General features: G+C 36.9%; 1 protein-coding gene across 6 annotated transcripts in view; it reads left to right on the forward strand.

The window, feature by feature from the left end:
• The window catches only part of MBD5 (methyl-CpG binding domain protein 5), a 193,668-nt gene that overhangs the window by 134,186 nt on the left and 40,175 nt on the right, over positions 1-19,307 (forward strand). For 4 of the 6 annotated variants that reach the window (XM_061183805.1, XM_061183814.1, XM_061183832.1 and 1 more), the window contains 3 exons: positions 5,831-5,904; positions 14,818-14,893; positions 17,899-18,047. In XM_061183805.1, coding sequence (XP_061039788.1) covers positions 5,831-5,904; positions 14,818-14,893; positions 17,899-17,970 — 222 coding nt within the window. In that variant the 3' untranslated portion in view covers positions 17,971-18,047. Of the gene's footprint in view, positions 1-5,830; positions 5,905-14,817; positions 14,894-17,898; positions 18,048-19,307 lie in introns of those variants that run through there. The other 2 variants (XM_061183825.1, XM_061183818.1) reach the window with 2 other exon arrangements.

A 19,307-nucleotide genomic window follows, 5' to 3' on the forward strand; every position in this document is an offset into this window, starting at 1 on the left:
CCAAAATGTTTCCTTTCAGTGAAATGTTTGTTGTTGTTGGACAGGTAGAGACATCTCCTGATTACCCAGAAAAGTTCTATATGTTGGTTCAACATCACCTGGTTAAATGAAGACGTTTTTAAAAGCAATGGGTAGGGTGCTCATTCTCTAGACTCACACTTTGACTTTTTCCCATACGGTTATATTTGACAGGTAGAGATTAAAGTAGCTCTCTGAATGGTAGTTCAAAACAGAAAGAACTCATCATTTTAAAAACTCATGCCGAATTTTTTTTGAGACAATCACTTTCTGTATGTCAGTTCAGTATCACATGCACTCACGTTTTGATGGTATGGAGCAAAACCAGAGATAGCTTACAGTGGCATTCTGGGGATGTGTAACTTAAGAAATTGAGCCTGGGAACTAAATTTGGGAGGTATGCCCTCCTGTGAGGTTTAAACACTGTTACTTTGAAGAACGTTCTTTCTGGGCTTGATTATCAGTGTTAACTATTTATATTCTTTGGTACTATCATTCTCTTTTGAAAGTGTTCTTTGTGTATTCCCTTTGCCTTATATATTTTCTTAACCACTTCTGGAAATGAATTATTTTCTCTATACCAATCGATATCCACAATATTTGGGCTGCATTTTGGCTGGTGGGGTGGCTGGGGCAATCAATGCTCTGTAGCAACAGAATCTTTTTGAAAAAGGAGCAAAATAGTTTTTGAAAAGGAATAAGCAAGATAAAATCCAGGCAAACAAAGTCAGTGCCTGATCAGAATTTGAAAGGTAATAAAAATGAAAAACTAGGTAACACCAAAAATATGAATATTAGGGAAAAGACTAAACTGAGTACAAAGCTTAGGTAAACTTTAGTAAATTGTGGAATACCATGAACTTTTTTTTTTCTGAGAAAGATTAAAGAGGAAAAGGAGGACTGTCTCCATTCATAGATAACTGAGACCAAGCACACAGTTCTTGAGCTTGTCAATACAGTTGTCATATGGTTAGTAGCAAATGGAATCTCAGGTATGAGGCAAATACATGCTTCTGTTATATGGACTTTTAAACAGTGTATCCTTAGAAGTACAAGTTTATTCAAAACATTTAATTCTATATGTCTTATGGATCTATATGAAATGTATTGTCATATTTAGAATAGATTTACTCTAGTCCTCTAGTATAGTTCTCTGGTACTTAAAAACGCTGCTATCTGAACTGAAGAGGAAAGGAAGCCAAGAAAAAGCCTCAGATAGTGCCACTGACTAAAACTATAATAATGTGGATTTGCTTAGTCCCTTTGAAAACAATTGTGATTCACTTTATGGATTTTTCCTTAAGTACTATTGTTGGAAAATTAGATTCATCCTTTCTGTCACAGGTGAGTCAACTTTTTACCCCAAATTATTTGTTTATCATTTATTCCCATACTTGCAAAACTGTTGAAATATTGCACTTAAGTTAGCAAGACACTTTCAGCTTGAAGATTAAAATAGTTACTATTAAAATAGTTACTATTTAATAAATATTTGATAACAACAAACCTAATAAATGCCTCCTATTTGCTTATTGCTTCAGAACTGCATTTCCCAGACTTCAGCTCAAGTCACATGTTACCTGTACTATTAGTTAAAATTTTTCTTTAAATTCATTTACTCATTTATTTATTCATTCAACAAATATTTTTGGCACGTATTATGTAGGCACTATTCAAGCCACTTTAAAAATAACTTCTAGTCTTATTCTAAGATATATGTGAAATCATAGGTATAATGTTTTCGTATTTTTCTAATATAAATTTATATGGGTATATAACTATTAAAAATGATTAAAGGTCTGTCCATGTTCCACCTAAAACAATTTCACATGCCACCGGTGGCACTTTGGGAAAGACTGCTTTGGTGTTTATAAAGCACCTTCCTATTTATAATCTTTTTAGATCCTCTCCATAAAGATGCGCACAATTATTTCCATTTGGAGCTCAGGGAAGTGGCATTCCTAAGGGCACAAGTCACAAGCAGTTAAACCAGGCCCCAACCCTGGTCTCCTAACTCTAAGCTTAGTACTCTTTGCATGATACCATTCCCCCAACAACAGGAGCTGATGACACTGTAGAAATGGGATGGGAAGTGAAGAGTGAAAAGAGGCAATTGAGGTCAGCTGTTTTATCTCTGTTATGAAATCTGTGACGTGGCTCTGCTCTATCCTTTGACCTTTGTGTGACAGCTTTGCCTCAGCACTAAGTACCAGCAAAGTAATCACCAAGAGATTTAATCCTGTTATCAGGGATTAAAACCTGTGGGGAATTTTGACATCTTCTCTAGTTAACTGGCTCTATTCAAAAGTGATCTAGGATCTTTGGTCCAGGTTCTTCTAATACATACTATACCTCGCTTTCAGAGGGTCACTTTGGCTCTCTGAAATGTTTGTGTCTCCTTTTGTCATAGACTTACTTCTGAGATACACTACATGCTACTGTGCTGACCCCAGATCAAACTTAATTAAATTACCAAATGTTTAATACGTGCCTTTTGAACAGAATAAGCAACCAGAGCTTCAGACTTGTTCAGAAAACTCAAACTTCCACCATATAATAATGTCTGGCTCTATGGGTATGTTTCTAACCCTACGGAACAGACTACAGGACTATTTATGTCAAAGAATTATTATATCTAAAGAATCTGAATGAATGAAAGAAGGGATTTAGGATTCAACATATGTGTATACTGATACATGAGGTAATATATGTACTATAAATACATATAAGTTCTGGGTATCTTTTTCTAATTCTAGAATGACATATGTGCAGAGTTATACCATGATAGCCATTACTGTTAGCATCATCACTGTTAGAATGAGAATATGTTGGCAGATTATCGGTAAAGATACATTATAAAGTTCTCCCCCAATTTCTCACCAAGATAGGAATCAACTTATGGAGCTTCTGCCTTTTGGATATACAGGAATATAAGATTATGAAATTACAGATTAAAATAGTGTCTTAAATTACTTGCTCCTTCAGTGTAAGTTTTATTTTAAAATATGTATGTGTTTAATCTTTTTAATGTTATATTTATGTATTTGATTCCCAGTACTTTCTTCATTTACAAGTTAGCTAAGTAATTTATGAGGGAGTATTCATTAAATCATTAAATATGATTTCTATTTGACTAGAGATGGAATTTATTTTGTTGTTCCCTGATACCTTTGGTGGGGGGGAGGTATCTTTAAAGACTTTCTTGAATATTGTGTAAGTAGATGAATATTTCCCCAGAAAAAACACACCCACTTCATGTATTATATTTCATAATACAGAAGAGTACTAAAATTGTGAAACCAAATAAACTAAACATTTACTTGTGGATATGTATGATCTTGTCATCTCAGAAATACAGAGTGATGTGTGTCTTACTTATATTTAGTTTCAGAAAGCACCATCATTGCTTTCTCTTTCAAGGTCATTGAATCCTTTATAAATAATGTAATTTATTATGAGATACCATAGAACCTTAGAGGCATATTTAAATGAAGAAATCATGGTAGAGAATTAGTTCAAAAAAATCACCAGAAAATTATCCAAGCATAAAAAAATTTTTGAAGATAAGTTTGAGCAAGTATCATCTAAATATCTATAAAACTATAATTGGATTTAAAATAATTTGACCTAATTTTTTGAGTATATGTGTATATACATATATACCTACATGTGTATATATGTGTGTGTGTATATATTTATATATATATACCTATATATATTATGTATATTTCAATGTATATTAGAGTTGGTGTGGTGGAGAGAGGCTGCTTTGGAGTCGGATCTGAGTTTCAGTGCTGGCCATGTTGCTTAAAACTCACTTAGTCCCAACTGTAAAATGACAAAACAATACTAGTATGCACTATTACCGCATTAAATAATAGAACAGTAGCTTCTACATAATAAATGCACAAGAAATGCTTTTACTGCCCCTTATTTCTTAATTAAAAACAAAAATAGATTATTTTTTAAAAGTAGTTCAACCTAACTTAGTTTTTAAAATTAAGACCAATTGGGTAAGTTTTCATTGTGGTGTGTTGCTTTGTTTCACTGTGAATCTGCTTTCTGTTGCCTGCATCAATCCCTGCTGAGATCTCTCACTACACCAGTTTGTGTCTAATAGAAGTTTATGTTACAGGAGAGCTTTCTCCTTGCTGCCAAGAAAATAATTTAAATATAAGCAGAATTAGCTATAAATTACATAAATGTAATGTGTGAAATATCTTTCATACTTTCTTTGTGTGAGTGAATGCAAGATAGAACCTCATTTCTAATGTGAAATGTGAAAAGGTATCCAGGCACCTTTTTTAAAAAGACAACACATGGATATATTCATCTTACTTAAGCTTTTCCAGTCATCCCAATAAGACGCTTCATCACTCCTGTAGAATTGTTACTGGAACAAAGTTCTCTCTTGTTCTGGCACAATAGATTAGGTATCCCCAATGAACGTGTGTATATAAGACATTTGGATCCTTTGGGACAAAATACAGAAGTCATGAAAAGGAAAATGTTTCCATTATTTGACTGTTTTTCTCATTGAATAATTAGAAATGCTTGTTTTCAGACTTGATAATGGAGACCCTTTGTTAATCATTACTGTGTACCTAGATTTGAAGGGGTCCAAGAAAAATTATTTATGAATGGTGTTCATGAGTCAGGAAGATTTAAAGACAAAAGTTAATCATTTCCTTGCTTATTAGTGTAAATTTTCTTACCCACTAGGCGTTTTGACAACCTCTGAATTTTTATACAAAAGTAGTGTAGGGGTGAGGGAAAAACTGGGTTGGGGGGGGATGGTGGGGGACTTACTTTGAAGCTATATTTACACAGCAAGCAGTACTGTTTCTACTTAGATTGTGTTTAAGATCAATAAAAGTAGCAGTGTTTTTCTAAATGTGTTTTTATTCACATACAACTTTTCCTATTTATTAATTGCTTTTCTTAGGAGAAGTGGCTTCAAGAACCATGATAGAGGTTATAAGGGGCAGGTGGCAAAGGCTGCACCTCCCCTTCCCCACTAATCCCCCAGCCACCATTTAGTGGCACACTGCCATGAGATAGCAGACGTCACATAACCTAGGCTGGCGGGGGGAAGCAGGACAGGGGAGAGGACACGCCCATCAGGTGTAGCAACACCCTCTTCCCACATCATTAAGGACTACGTGCAGCTTAGTGCCCCACTCGTTCTCTGGCCTCTGCAGAGCCTAACGCATACTGAATAACACTAGCTGCTCTATGCTTAGCTAAGTGTTCAGCGTGACTTGTTGCATTTTAATTCTCACAGCGATTCTAGCAGGAAGGTAGGTATTATTGTCCTCATTTTAAAGAGGAGGAAACTGAGGCTCAGGAAATTTAAGTGTTTTATTCATGCCAGAAAGTGAGGAGGTTGGATTCAGACTTCCATCTGCTGGCTCCAAAGTCCACCCCCTTCACTAACCACCGCTCTTGTTCATCCCTAATGGAATACAGCTTTGCAATTGCTGAGCATCAGACAGTGCAGAAAGCAAACCAGGATCTCTTGTTGATATGATTTTGTGAAATGAAGGTTATTTAAATTCCAAGTTTTGTTCTTAAAACATTATTTTGAAAATGTTGACACTTTTGAAAGCCAGTCTTTCATTTCCCCTGATGTTGCAGCCTGGGAGCCGCAGAATCAACCTCTGCTGGAGTGAGGACAGAGCATTTGACAGGGCAGTGAGAGTTAAGCCTCCCTTCCCCCAGTGCAGCACCTGCTTGTACAGCAGGAAAATAAACACACTGTTAACAATTGCAGGTCTGGGTAATGTGGTTTGGTCTTCATACCTTCACTCAGGTGGAGCCCGAGAAGTTGAAGACACTAACAGAAGGTTTAGAAGCTTACAGCCGAGCCCGGAAAAGGAACAGAAAGTAAGCACTATTTTTTTTCTGTTTTGTTTTTCAAGGATATAATTTACTGGTTTTCCTTCAAAGGGACAATGAAATCTCACTGATTTTGTCCATCTTGGTTCTTGCCTAAGTACTGCTTAATAGTTATCATCCAAGAGGACCATTATAGATAAATTAGCTACACAGAAAATATTTTCTTAACAATTTATACTGTGTGTGGGGTTTCCCACCTCATCAGCTCTTTCCTTACTCCTTCCGTCTCCATCCCTCCCATTTAATGGGAAAGAAAATATGATTAATATTCTCAACATGTAGCAATTAGTCTCTGAAAGTGTAGCAAAAGTATATCCTTTTGTAATTCAAATACTTTGGGAGGGGGAATACCCCCCCACCCCGAGTTGTACACATGTGAATAACTTTGGCAGATTAACTGTTAGTCAAAGTGATGGTAAATAATTATTTTTTCTTGGGGCAGGGGCAATAAGCTTTCTTTGAAATTATAATAATAAGTTGAACTTTGGGACATTATTATCATTCAATTTTTTTCTAGATCTTTATAGTCTGAGTAAATGTAGTATGGACAAGTAGATAATGTTTGAAACACAATTTGACTGTAATGCAATGTAGTTTTATATATCATAACTATTATTTCATTTTAAGGTAGAGAACTATAAATGTGCTTCTGTATATGTACATGGAAAGTTATTTTAAATATATATATAATCAATACACCTGTTCAGTTACTATAATTTTCATATTATCCAACATCTAAGAATTATGAAAACATAATGATTAGTAGTGTATCTTGTATAAAAGACTTATGTAATGATAATAATATCTATTAAAGGGCACTTATTCTCTTAGTGGTGTCTTCAGTAATTCTTGCCAGAGCTAAAATTTTAGAACTCAACAAATCTTGGGGAGACTCTCTTCACCTCACTAGAATGTCTCATAAAAAGATGCCAGCTGCAAGGAGTAAACTCCTGTGCTCCTATGTTCGGGACTCCTTTGGAAGGTAGCAAGTTGGCACTGGTTGTGGTGAGGGCCAAGTGAATTGCCAGATTCACTATAGATCTGATAAGGCACACAGTGAGGCAAGTCCCCTCCCCTCTATTGTGACTGAAGTGACACAATGCAGAGCTTAATAGTAGAATAAAGCCTATAAAATTCATACAAGGTCTGGATGAAAGGAAGGAAATTGCAAACTACCTACGTCACAAATTTTCAGTGGGCCATTTGCTTTAGAATATTCAATAGTACTTGTTTATTTTTTTATTTTTATTTTTTATAAATTTATTTATTTATTTTTGGCTGTGTTGGGTCTTCGTTGCTGTGTGCGGGCTTTCTCTAGTTGCGGTGAGCGGGGGCTACTCTTCGTTGCGGTGCGCAGGCTTCTCATTGTCGTGGCTTCTCGTTGCAGAGCATGGGCTCTAGTCGCGCAGGCTTCAGTAGTTGTGGCACGTGGGCTCAGTAGTTGTGGCTTGAGGGCTCTAGAGCTCAGTCTCAGTAGTTATGGTGCACAGGCTTAGTTGTTCCACGGCATGTGGGATCTTCCCGGGCCAGGGCTCAAACCCGTGTCCCTTGCATTGGCAGGCAGATTCTTAACCACTGCACCACCAAGGAAGCCCGATAGTACTTGTTTATTGGATGTAAAATATCCCTGAAATCTTTTCTTCGGTGAGGTATGCCTGTTAGCTGGATTATGTGCAATATATCCAAAACTGTTGATAACACAGAAATAAAATAACTCCTCCAAATATTTAGATATACTGCCTTGAAATGAGCTGTATTTTCCCCATAAATTTGCTATTAAGCAATTTCTGAAAGGTAATGAGTAACAAACAGCAGTTTAAGGATTTTTCCTCAAAGCCAGTTTACTATTTCTGGTGAATTTATACGAGTCCTAAGTGGCATTATCTAAAGGAACTCTCATGAAACCATAAACTTAAGAGTATGGATTGGAGAGGTAAAAGGCAAAAATATGAAGCAAAACAGCTTTGTTTATCAGACTGTTGTCTAAGTAGACTGACTTGCCTTATAAATGCCTAGTAGAATACTTTACATTTTGCATATATGATTTAAAATCCATTTTTCTATTCTCCCAGTCAGAAGATGGGCCAGAATTACTGAACCCATTTATAGATGAGGACACTCAGACTGAAATAGCTTAAATAATTAGTTGAAGGTTACATAATGATAAATGATATGTTGAACCCAATCACTTATTTATTTAATCATTTATTTATTCTCCAATTTAAGGAGATTAATTTAGCAAAAATTCTGTGCCAACCAGGCACAATGCTGTAGTCCCTGGACATCACTGTTTAGTGAAGAAGGCAGATGTAGAACAAATAATTAAGATGCTAAAGTTGCAATGACAGGAATATGTATAGTATATTTGGGGATCACAGAGAAGTGGCATTAAACTCAGGTAATGGAAGACATCCTAGAGGAGCTAATATCTGAGCCAAACCTTACACACTGCATAGGTATTAGCCAGACAAAGGAAACAAGGACGATGGGGTGGGGGTAGGGGGTAGCATTTAGATGAGATCAGCATTTGGATTTAGGGGACAGGAAACTGTAAAAGATGCAGCCAAAGATATAATCAGGAGCCAGACCATAAGGGGCCTAGTAAGGCCTCGTGGGTCTCTATGTTATTGGAAGTGCCTGAAGGGGACAGGTGGTTGGATTTTCACTTTAGATATAGCTATATGGAGGATAAATTTTAGGAGAACAGTATTGGAGACAAGGGCATCCATTTAGGAGGCCTTGTCAGAGGACAGGGGAGGATGAGGACTCAAACCAGGAGGGGAGCCATGAGAATGGAGGAGAAGGAATATGATCAAGAAATATTTGGGAGGTAAAACTGACAGAACATCATGGTGATTTGGTTGGAATGTGAAGGAGAGCAAGCAATCAAGGACAACTCTCAGGGTTTTAGCTTGGGTGACTTCATGGGTAGTGGAAACTGAAATGGGGAACACAGGAGAAAACTGTTGAGTGCAGTGTGAGGTACCTGTGATCCCACAGGTACAAGTCTGAAACTAGGAAGAAGTGGTATTTGATTATGTAAAACTGACTGCAGTCAAATAGGGATACTTTTACCAATTAGAATAGTGGGCTAAGGATTGAACGCTGGGGCACTTGAACATTTACTAGAGATAATGAAGGAGATGGAAATAGTGATCAGAAAGGAGGAGGAGAACCAGGGGGTAGGGGAGTTGGTTTTTGACCTGAGTTGAAATCCTGTTTCCATCACTATATAGCTGTGTGTACCCTTGGGTATGTTATTTAACCTCTCTGAGCCTAAATTCTTCATTTCTAAAATGGGGTTATTAATTCCAACCTCTTAGAATTGTTATAATATAAAGAGAACCTTAACATAGTACTTGGCACGTGGTATTTAGTAAAGTTATTTTTATTGTAAAGATACAGGTGAAACAAACAAAATCATCAAGTATTTTTGCCAGTTGAAACTTTCTATCCCCATATTAGGCGTTTAGAGCATTATGTAGTCATTTTAATTCTCAATATCCTATAATCAAATCAAACAGTACAATAAATAAATATCTTTAAAGTTATGTGCTTATTACAGCCTAATCACAAAAGAAATATTAATGTATTTATTGAAGAATCACTCAGGGTCATTTTCTACTTAAAAGAGGAAATAGCTTCATTAAAGAAAAAAATTACATAGCTTTTAGATATGTTATGATTTTAAGTGAGGATCAAATCTTCTGCCCATATGTACATATATATTTGTTCAGTAACCTTATTTTTATGAATCTGGAAAATGAAAAAGTAATAACATAAATCACACTTTTACTTTAAAACCAAGAAATGATACTTATTGTATTAAATTTTCTTTATCTTTTAAAATTGAAATATAGTTGGTTTACAGTATTATATTACTTTCAGGTATACAACATAGTGATGCAATATTTTTATAGATTAAACTCTGTTTAAAGTTATTATAAAATACTGGCTATATTCCCTGTGCTGTATGTTATATCCTTGTATCTTATTTTATACCTGGTAGCTTATACATCTTAATCCCCTTCCCCTGTCTTGCCCTTCACCCCACCCCCTCCCTACTGGTAACCACTAGTTTGTTCTATGTATCTGTGAGTCTGTTTCTGTTTTGTTACATTCATTTTTTTGTTTTTTTTTTTAGATTCCACATGTAAGTGAAAACATACAGTATTTGTATTTCTCTGACTTATTTCACTAAGCATAATACCTTCCAGGTCCATCCATGTTGTTAAAAATGGCAAAATTTCATTCTTTTTTATGGCTGAGTAGTATTCTCATTGTATATATATACCACTTCTTTATCCATTCATCTGTTGATGGACACACTTAGGTTGCTTCCGTATCTTGGCTATTGTAAATAATGCTGCTATGAACATTAGGGTACATGTATCTTTTTAAAGTAGTGTTTTCACTTGATATATCGGGCTAGTTCTCCTCCCTCCAGGTGTGGTCAGGGATACGTGCACTGGCAATGGCTGCCTCTGCCCTGGTCAGAGGGTCTGTGCGGGCTCCGTTCCCTCTAAGTGTGTGTACTCTCATTGGCAATGGCAGCCCCTGCCCTAGTGGAGAGCAGTGCCAAAGTGAGAGGGGCTGGAGCAGGAGCCCAATGCAGGCTAGGGAGTGTGCTGGCAAGCCAGCCAAAGCACCAGGCTGTTTCCAATATGCTGTCTCTCTGCTGTGTGTGTGTGTGTGGCTGGTGGGGGGGGGCGGTAAGCAAGTTTGTGCATGCACTCTTCAAGAGCGGAGTCTCGGTTTCTTACAGCCCTCCAGTAAGCCCCACTTGTTTTCAAACCAGCTAAGGGGCTCATCTTCCCAGTGTTGGACCCCAGGGCTGGGGTGCCTGAATGTGGCTTGAACCCCATGCTCCCCAGGGAGGATCTCCAAGCTGGTGATACCCCCTCCTCTTCTGTGTTGCGACTCCCGACCAGATATCTTCTCCTCCCTTCCTACCAGACTCCATGTGGACCTTTCTCTACAGTCTTTGTTGTAGAAGAGTCATTATTGCTAGTCTCCAGGTCGTTTTCAGAGAGAGTTGCTCAACAAGTAGTTGTATTTTTGGTATATTCATTGGGGCAGGGGGTGGGGTGTGCAGGTAGGTTCAGTGTCCTTGCACTCCACCATCTTGATCTCTCATGTGTTGAATGTTCTTAAATCTGCATACTTTCCCTATGGATTAGGTTTTAGAATCGAAGTTTCTTGACATTTATGTCTTATCCAAGTTTGTTCTGTTCTACATGAAGTGAGTTGCTTAAATTCTGAACTGATAGTCCAGAGCAACGTGCACTTCTCACTTCCCTTTTATTTCTCATACCATTCACAGATGTGTACCTGGCTTTTTTTTTTAACTAATGAGGATAAGGGTAATGTGTGACAATGTAGGCAGTGAAGGTAAGTGGCAATTATCTCCATTAATAACTAGAAATGTGATTATATGAACATCTTTTGCTTAATCAAGTAGCTTTTAGAGTGTCCATCAGTAAAAATGTTTATTATTAAATGTCAGTGGGGAAGAGAAAATAGTAGAAGAGACTCCATAAGGAGGCCCTCTGGACTAGAAGACTGAATTTTGACTAGTTTTTCATTTCATGGACTCATGGAGCTTTCTCTTCCTCTTTTAAGCTCATTCTTTCCCGACTTGACCAGCTAGTGTAAAAATTAGTATGCAGATTTGACATCTGGGAAACTCTCTTTACCTCTTTATTCCAATGATGTATTCATGTAATTTCCTGCGCCACGTCTCCATATTTATTCTCTCTTCCAAAAGTAGTCATTTCACCCTCTAATAACTACTTAAGTTTGTTAAAGGAAAAACATACTAATTACCTTAAATTGATACAAGGTGTTTATAAACATTTTAAATATCTCGTTGAAGAATGAAATCACAAACTCCTAAAATTTTGTCTATTTATTCAACAAATAATGTTGAATTATTTTTATTCTTTAATGGTGATGTCACTGTAATTTTTCATAGTTAGGGAAAACATTTTTATGACTCTATTACTTTTGAAAACTATTTGTAGTTAAATATCCATCTTCTTCGTTATAAAATTGCAGTTGGTTTCACCAATTTTCCCTAAAAAGTCATGAAGTATTGCATGCAAACAGTTGTCATAATATCTACTTCATCAGATTGTTATAAGGATTAAATGAAATAATGTATATAAAGATTTAATACAATTCTTGGCACATATAAACTTTTCAATAAATACTAGCTATTTTTGTTATTAAAGGTGAGAGAACCAAGATTCTCTTTTGGTTTTTCACTGAAACATTTTACCTCTTTTTAGATATTTAGAACTTTTACATAGTCAATTTTAAACCCATAAGATAGTAAATAAAAATGCATAACAAATATCTTTTAAACTTATGTTCATACTTTTATACAAAAGAAATAGTAAGGATAAAGCTATTTAACACATTACACAAGGTGTAATATTGTCAGGCAACTGGACAGTTTTTGATACTGTCAAGACGTTTGCTAAACAGTCCACAAAAGGGGCCCCAGCCCAACCCCAGCTCAGCTTAATTTGCCCTACAGAGTCTGGGATTGGATTCCTATCCAGTCACCCAGAATCATGCTTAGCAAACTCCTCATTGGGAAAACAACTCAGACTGACTCCACAAGATGCCCAGGGCCCCTTAAAACTGGAAAAGGTAGGTAAATAAAAGACAGTATGTGAATAGATTATATCAACTTGGACAGTACTCAAAAATAGCAATAAAAGGGAAAGAGAAAAGTTGCAGAATGGTAGGTATATCAGGACACCATTTGTATGATATATATATATAAAACACGTAAAAGGCAATACTAGGTACTGTTCATATATATATATAAAACACGTAAAAGACAATACTAGGTACTGTTCATGGATATATCATATAAAATATTAAAACTCACTGTAAGAATACACAACACAGTTAGTTGCCTTTGGGGAGGAGGGTGGGAGAGTATGGGACTAGGAATTGATAACAAATGGGAACTTCATCTTAATTTTTTTATAAAAAAGAATTAAAGGAAATATGTAATTTATTAACAGTTTATTTTTGGAAATGGGTTTGATAGGGATTGCTAATTTATTCTATGCACTTTTCCGCATTGTTTACATTTCTAAAAGTAAATGGGAAGAATATAAAAGCTAGAGACTAGCTTACAGGCCAATAAAAGGTGGGGGAAGAGGTTGGTGCTGCATTGCCCTTATAATTTAGTTACAACCACTACATTAATCTTTCCTTTCAGTTAAACTGACTTAAGTGCATATATAATTCCCAAAATATGGAGCCGTTGTTTCAGCTTTAGACAAATATTTTTATTTAGTAAATATATGGAGCATCCACAAGGTACCTAGCCGTATACTACTCAGGATTATATACAGAAACTAAATGTATGAATTTTTCAGGCCTGGTGTATGAGGGTAAAACTTGGTGAGGGCTGTGGTAAACCAAAAGGCCTCATCTAAAAGCAATCCACTAGGGCTTCTCTGGTGGCGCAGTGGTTGAGAATCCACCTGCCAATGCAGGGGACACGGGTTCAAGCCCTGGTCTGGGAAGATCCCACATGCCGCGGAGCAACTAAGCCCATGCACCACAACTACTGAAGCCCGTGCACCACAACTACTGAAGCCCGTGCGCCTAGAGCCCGTGCTCCACAGCAAGAGAAGCCACCACAATGAGAAGCCCGCGCACTGCAACGAAGAGTAGCCCCCGCTAACCGCAACTAGAGAAAGCCTGCGTGCAGCAATGAAGACCCAACACAGCCAAAAATAAATAAGTAAAATAAATAAATTTATAAAAACAAACAAAAATAAATAAATTTTTAAATAAATAAATAAAAGCATTCCACTAAAGCTCAAATATGTTTCTAAACATGATGTGATCCAAACCAAATGGGTCTGTGAGCCAAAATCTTCTACAACTGCAAATTTCCAGTCTCCATGTAGATGCTGGGATAGGACTTAATTCTTGGAAAGCCATGCTAACAGCCTATTTTGAAAAGGTTTACCTCTGCAGCTTTTCTGGTAATTGTCGTGACAAGATAAATGAAATGAATCACCTTAGTACTCAGAATAATTGGGTAATTCTTTATATGCATCAAGAAGGAAAAATTAGAGTGGACATAACTATAGACATGGATAGTGTAGATTTGCCTGATTTTAGTAATTAGTTCAACAGCTTCCTAGATAAAACTTTCAATCATGGCAGATGTTCCATGTGTTATAGTACATGTGATGGTATGCTGAGTGGAGAGAAAAGGTCAGACGAGTGATAGACACTCTGAGCCCATCATTCTTTATTTGCTCAAATAGTTATGTCATTTTTGTTTGTGGAGGGGAAAAAAAAAATGTGGCAGAGCCTCAGGTGTAGCGAGTTGAACTGTTTCCCACCTGGAACAAATGTACACCAGGATTTCAGCCTTCACTTGCTCAACTCCTGAAGCCAGGATGCTCCAGAGAGGGTAGAGGGAGCTCCCTAGTGGCCAGAGCCTGAAGTTCAGAGCCCTTCCTCTGGCCACACAGCCAGACCGCCTGCAAAAGAGACAAGCCAGAACAAAAGACAATGCAAAGCAGGCTGGACTCTAAGAGGACAAGCTACACCTGTGGGAAAAGAGACCTGTGGCCCAGCTTTCTTGCAAAATCATCAGACTATGGAAGAAACATGTGGAAGGGGAAAGAATCCGTTTTCCCCAATCATGTGTTCAATTTTTTTTCTGTAGTTATGTGACTTTATCATTAGTATTCAGTCGTGAGAATCCCAGAGTGTTTTGTCATCTGAATTGTCAAATGTGAATATAAATTGACTTTCTCTTGTGGAATGGGTACTTCTGTTCTCTGATTAGGGAATTACATTGAGATTTTGTTTCTTTAATTTATTAATCTGGTGTGTTGTTTTCATTAATTCCAGAAGTGGAAAGCTAAATAACCATTTAGAAGCTGCTATTCATGAGGCCATGAGTGAACTGGACAAAATGTCTGGGACTGTAAGTTAATTTATTTTTCCATTATATTGTGTTTCTTTGGAAATAAATTGTATTATACTTTTTGGTAAAGTCTCTTAAGTACTGTCAAGCAACTCACATAACAATACTAAATTACTAGGCTCAGAAAAAGACTGATATCAGAAAAGATTAAAAATAACTTAAGAAAAAATAACCTAGTGGTATTAACTATTTTTTTTTTTCTGAGATAAGTACCTTTTTTTCCCCATATAACATTCTTTTAAAATGTGAGCAGCAAAATATTGAAGTTCAAATCACAGCTTTTACATTTGACTCTCAGAATAGCAGTGATCATTAGTGTTGCCTAAGTATTCAGTAATATAAATTTCACTCTACCCATAAAACAAAAAGGGAAATTGAACATAGGGCCAAGATCAAGAGTATATAGATCTCTCATTTCCTTTCTACTATTACATACAAAAATAAAATATTTGGCCCAAAATTCTGTTGTTAAATTATTTAACACTATAACCACTGGTTTTAAAGAAGTAGAGTCTACTTTTTCTTTACATTTTTATTGGATGGTGCATATAATAGTGTTGAATGTGAGAAGTTTACTCATCATTCTCTAATTTATATATTGGCTAATGTAAATGCTCAAAATATAATTTTGGTAATCTCTAATAAATGTGAATTATCGAAAGCTACTCAGCAATGAAAGGTAATTTACTTTTACTTGACACTGTGTTAAGAAGGTTATCTGAATCCTAACAAGTCGTCTAGTGGCTATTGAATGACAGAGATAAGTTATACGTTCGTAGAGTGTTGGGATTGGTATGGACTTTAGAGATTTTGTGATCCAACACATCATTTCAAAAGTGGGTAAACTGAGGCCCTGAGATGTTAACTTTCCTGGTAGAATTATAGGAAAATTCTGGAGCAGAGATTATAAACTCAAATGCCTTCTAGGGCCAGGAAAATAATATCATTAAGTAAAAGGGGTCAGGTATGAGTAAAAGGGGTCAGGTATGAGTAAAAGAGCAATTTCAGTGGATTAAGAAATGCCAACCAAGATGCACTGGTCAAGGTAGGCTGTGTACCAACTCTCAGTCTTAGAGGCTCAACGCCATAAAGGTGGTTCCTCACTTGGGTCTCCTTCTGGTTGAGGAAGGGCTTGCTCCGCACAGTCATTCAGGGGCTCAGATTCTTTCTATTTCTAGTGTCCACCCTTCCCTAGGGCCTCAGAGTGCTCCATTACATCCTTTGCATCCAGCCCAGCAGGGGAGAGAAGACCGCGTACACAGAGGACACCAGGATAGGTTTTATGGGCCAGACCTGAAAGCTCATCACTTCTGCTAACTTTCCACTGGCCTGACCCAAAGGCCATCATGTGGCCTTCTTAATTCAAGGGGACTAGTAAATGTACTATACACCGTGCCTGCTCAGGAAGGAGAGAAATGGGTTTGGCAATATCTCGCTAGTTTCTGTCTCAGGACATTTGGCCTTTGTGGCCAGCAGGCAGTCAACAGTGCTGGGGACCCTGGGAACTTGGGGGCTGTGCTCTGTCCAGAAGGAGCTCCTGCTTCCATGCTGCAGCACATCTGAGCCATGTGAGGAGTTGTGTCAGTGTTGCAAGATCTTCCCATTTTTCATGAGATGCTACAAGTCTAGAAGTAAAATTTCTCATTTTTTAGTGTTGCCAACTATTTTTGAAATATTAAAACACCATATAGCTAAATAAAATCCCTTTCCAGGCCACATTTGATCCACAGGTTACTAGTTTGCAGTCTTGAATAAAGGCTTCTTTCCTCAATTTTAAAAAGGTTTCAGTTGGCTCTTTATCAGAGACTAGTGGTTTTAAAGAACGTATATGGAGGGGTTAGGATGAAGCAGTGTGAGAAACTCATAGGTGTTATTTTTGAAATATAATATTTTTTAAAGTTTTCTGTATTTGACTCTGAATAGCATTGGCCTTTGCTTTTATCTAAACATTACCTTTAAAACATGCATTTGAGCCAACTTGTAGTGGATCTTGAGAGCTGATTCTGCACATCTCTTCCTAAGTCTGAGTTCTGTGACATCCCATTGGTAGCCTGAAATTGGCCATGGTGAAAACACGTATTATACCACAGAGATTGACATATGCTACAGTGGGCTTGTGTCCCTCCACAGGGAGCTGGTTGTTAAGCATTTACTACACCATTGCCTTGGGCACATCCTGCCTTTCCTGGGTCTTGACCTTGCCCCCTCCTATCTGTATCACAACAGCCACAGTACAACGTGGGGCACCTGATCACCTCCCTTGCCCTTGTCCTCTGCCCCTCAAAACCATACATGCTGTCTGATACCTGGGAACCAAGTTCTACTGCTGCCCCACCCCATTCGATCTGATACACAGCCCTAAATGCGGCTAGTTTCTGCATTAGTATATAAAGATGAGTTGTATGAATTGCTCTTCCCAGACTACACACGCTTAGATTTGCCAACAGATGGTAGTGGTATTCTGTTTTCCATCCGATTCTTCTCCTAAGTAAACCTCCTTGGGCTGAGCTGTGAGCATGTTTGTATTATCTTTGACCCTTCTTAGCAGTTATAAAATAAGTACAGTGATGAAGTAAAGAAGAAAATATGTTTAGTATATATTTATCCACTTTTCCAGACTTCAGTGAAATTAGTGATCCAGGGAATCTCTGATGGGAAACGTCTTATTTTTGTCTTAAATGGACAACGGGGGGTAGCGATTGCAAGTCCCATTTCCCACATTGATTTTTTTTTCCAGTTCCTCCTCTGTATTCCACTAGTTGGGGGGGGGGGTCCACAGAGCGTTGCTCTGCTTGTTCATTTCCAAGATTCCTCATCCTCTGTAGTGACTGTGGGCACGCTGTGATCTGGGCCTTGGTAAAAATTTTAAATGCCTCAGGATAACAGTGTTAGAAAATGAGGGCCAGAGTCTGTTCCCTACCCTGCTTCTTTGTCAGAAATCGTATGGTGTTTGTGATTTCAATCTCTGTTGTTGTTGTTTTTTTCCCCATCTCTTTTATTTCCAGGTTCACCAAATCCCACAGGGAGACAGACAAATGAGACCCCCAAAACCCAAGAGGAGGAAGATCTCCAGATAACAGGGACTACTCCACCAATGTGCAGTGTTTATTAAAGGAATGTGCACAGACATAGCTGTATATAAGTATTGATATAGCCACTGTTATATCAATATTTATACTATGGCAGATAGTTAACACCGCCACAGGGTGCTAAAAGAAACAGTGATACAATATTTTTTTTTTTTTTGATCAGGAAGGATAATGAATGCTGGAAAACCAATCAGAATCCCTGAATGATGAGAGTGATAAATAGTCAAGAGATTACTGAGAAACTCTTTTTCTATAATACTAAAATTGTGATTATAAGAAATAGTCCAAATGTTTCTGAAGAATTTTCCATGTTGTATATAGAAAATGCAGAATTTCATGGTGATATCAAAAATGTAAATATTGTACAATATTGTCATGTACAAGCATACCTAATGCACACTTTATCTTTTATTGTACAAAGAAATAGTGTACAAAATTCTTTGGTTTCTATGGAGTACACCTACCAGAGACTACAAGTGTAAAGTGATAAATAAAAATACAACCTAAATGCTTTTCTATGATAATGTAAAAGATGCTGTTTTTGTATTTAACAGCAGAGAAAAGGCATGATAATGTATTAACTGAATTATGACATACACTGCACACCACTGAGTGTCCATTTATATTGTCTGTTTGGAATGAACCTTGCCTGGAAGCACTGGACTTGATTTCGGGTGTCTAGGAAATCGAAACCTTGCAGATTTCTAAAGGGACAAGGGCTCACAGGTCTAAATTAAGAATTCAGAAACTGCAACCATTTGTTGCATATTTTTTTTACCTAAGTTTTAAAGTAGAATAGGTTTTATAAAAAAAAAATCTTAGATGGGATATTTTACTCAATCATTTCTGTAGTTAACATTTGATAGCCACCTCTTGAACTAGAAAGCTTATGCTGCACCACCACTGAGGCTCAGAGTTGAGATTTTTTTGCAAACAATACCTGACAAGATAAAACTTTCTGTTTCCATACATGGAGGCAAAGCCCCACTTTGAAACCATTATCAGAGGTAAGGTTGATTATAATTCAGTTTTTCTATAGCAGCAAAAATAAGTACAAATCATCAAAGCAAGTTTCACATCCATTCATCAGTATTACTTACACCAGAAGTTAAGGTGGCTTACGAAATTATTAGCAATGGTAATTTTTTATCAGTATTATGTAACATATCAGATTTATTTTATTTAAAGAATTATTTATACCATTAACAGATTCTTATATATATTAATGTGGCTGAAATGTGCAGGTTGACTCTATTAACCAAATTATTTATATTATATTAAGTAAAAAAATGTGAAACAAATGTAGAGAGAAAATACTACATTGC

The sequence above is a fragment of the Eubalaena glacialis genome, chromosome 1 (assembly GCF_028564815.1).
Source record: "Eubalaena glacialis isolate mEubGla1 chromosome 1, mEubGla1.1.hap2.+ XY, whole genome shotgun sequence".
Lineage (NCBI taxonomy): Eukaryota > Metazoa > Chordata > Mammalia > Artiodactyla > Balaenidae > Eubalaena > Eubalaena glacialis.